Source organism: Limulus polyphemus, unplaced genomic scaffold, assembly GCF_000517525.1.
Source record: "Limulus polyphemus unplaced genomic scaffold, Limulus_polyphemus-2.1.2 Scaffold1213, whole genome shotgun sequence".
Classification (NCBI taxonomy): Eukaryota; Metazoa; Arthropoda; class Merostomata; order Xiphosura; family Limulidae; genus Limulus; species Limulus polyphemus.
In genome coordinates, this window is record NW_013666823.1 from 155,041 (window position 1) to 156,556 (window position 1,516).

Below are 1,516 nucleotides of genomic sequence, written 5' to 3' on the forward strand. Positions count from 1 at the left end.
ATAAAGAGCATTTCACCAGATGCATCCATTCCAGAATGAACTGTGAAGGATCTACGAAAGATGTGACGACTACTGAGTGGCTTCAAATCAATATCATTACCATTCTGAAAAAGAATATTCAAAACTTATTAGCACACTTTTAGGTTATGTTTTTTATTCTATAGTTGTTCGATATGTTATCAAACAATTCAAAGTATGTACTACATTATACTAGAAGGAAAACACAATTTTTAAATGAATCATCAATGTACATAAATATTTCAAAAATCATAATTTGACTATACATACATTATAATCTACGAAATATCTACTGAATGTAATCAAAAACACCGTATACTTCAGGATAATGAAACTTGTACATAAAGCAGTTTATATAATACTCTCAGCTAGATGCTGTAACTTATCAGTATGGATAAATAAATTTTCCTATCTATAAAATGATACTTACAAGTGTATCGACATGGTCAAGAAGTTCATTAACTTCTGCACTGTATATAAGCCCAATATGGCTCTTTCCAAGCAACCGTCGTACTTTTCTTTTTATGTCATTTTTATTGACATTAGTCATCACCATATAGGCCACAAGATTGTACAGTAGCGTTGAAAGAAGACGATCTTCTTCATGCTCTAATCTTTTCTGGTCCATCGTAGACAGTGATTTGTACCTAATATTGTATACCATATTTTCTCTCAACAAAAATGTTAAATTCAGATTTTTATTCAAACACAGAGAACTATAATAATTAAACTGTATATCTACATACATTGTAACTCATATCTCCGCATTACCGTTTGTTATGCTCTATTTAAGTTACTAAATTTTTTAATGTAATCAACCTTAAACAGTATAAATACTATTTTTGCAATTTGAAATTTCATTATACTTTCATCAAATATATCAAACTTAACTGTTGAAACATTTTCCCAATGAATTAAATGGTAGATACCAGTAACTATATCATAATGTTAAAGAATATCAAAACTAACACTGATTAATCCTCTATTGCAAATTGTAATGTACAGGTGACAAATCTACCTTTGATGCCTAATACACTTACAAATGTTTCAATTCCATAGTTGAATACTCTTACTTCCAGTTAACAGTCTAAATAAACCATGGAATTATTTCTGTTGGTTCCTCAATTTAACAATGTTACTTCTAGGTAATGTACCAATTTATAACTTACCCAAATATATTTCATAAAAACGTTTCTTGTGAACTATAGACTTATTTAAGTAAGAAATTCAAAGGCAAAAATTTTCCACCATATTTTCATAATGCATGCAATAGAGAGTTAACAAGTATTCTTTTAAATATTCCTTCTTGTCTTAGTTTTGTCTTGTCTGACTCTATTATGAATGGTTTTTAATAGGGATTAGAGTTTTAATAGTATAAATAATCTAAACCTTTAAAAACAGAATTGTATAAGTATAATAAGTTAATCTCACCTACTAACTAAATATTGTTACTCTGCATTTCAATAAATTTCAGTAAATGTTTTTTTTTTTTTTTTTT

At 27.8% G+C, this 1,516-nt stretch overlaps 1 protein-coding gene across 5 annotated transcripts in view; it reads right to left on the minus strand.

The window, feature by feature from the left end:
* The window catches only part of LOC106462627 (MAP kinase-activating death domain protein-like), a 100,087-nt gene that overhangs the window by 12,068 nt on the left and 86,503 nt on the right, over positions 1–1,516 (minus strand). For all 5 annotated transcript variants that reach the window (XM_022389948.1, XM_022389946.1, XM_022389947.1 and 2 more), the window contains exons 25-26: positions 449–665; positions 2–104 (exon numbers count right to left, since the gene is read on the minus strand). In XM_022389948.1, the coding sequence (XP_022245656.1) occupies positions 2–104; positions 449–665 (320 nt within the window). The remainder of the gene's footprint in view (position 1; positions 105–448; positions 666–1,516) is intronic.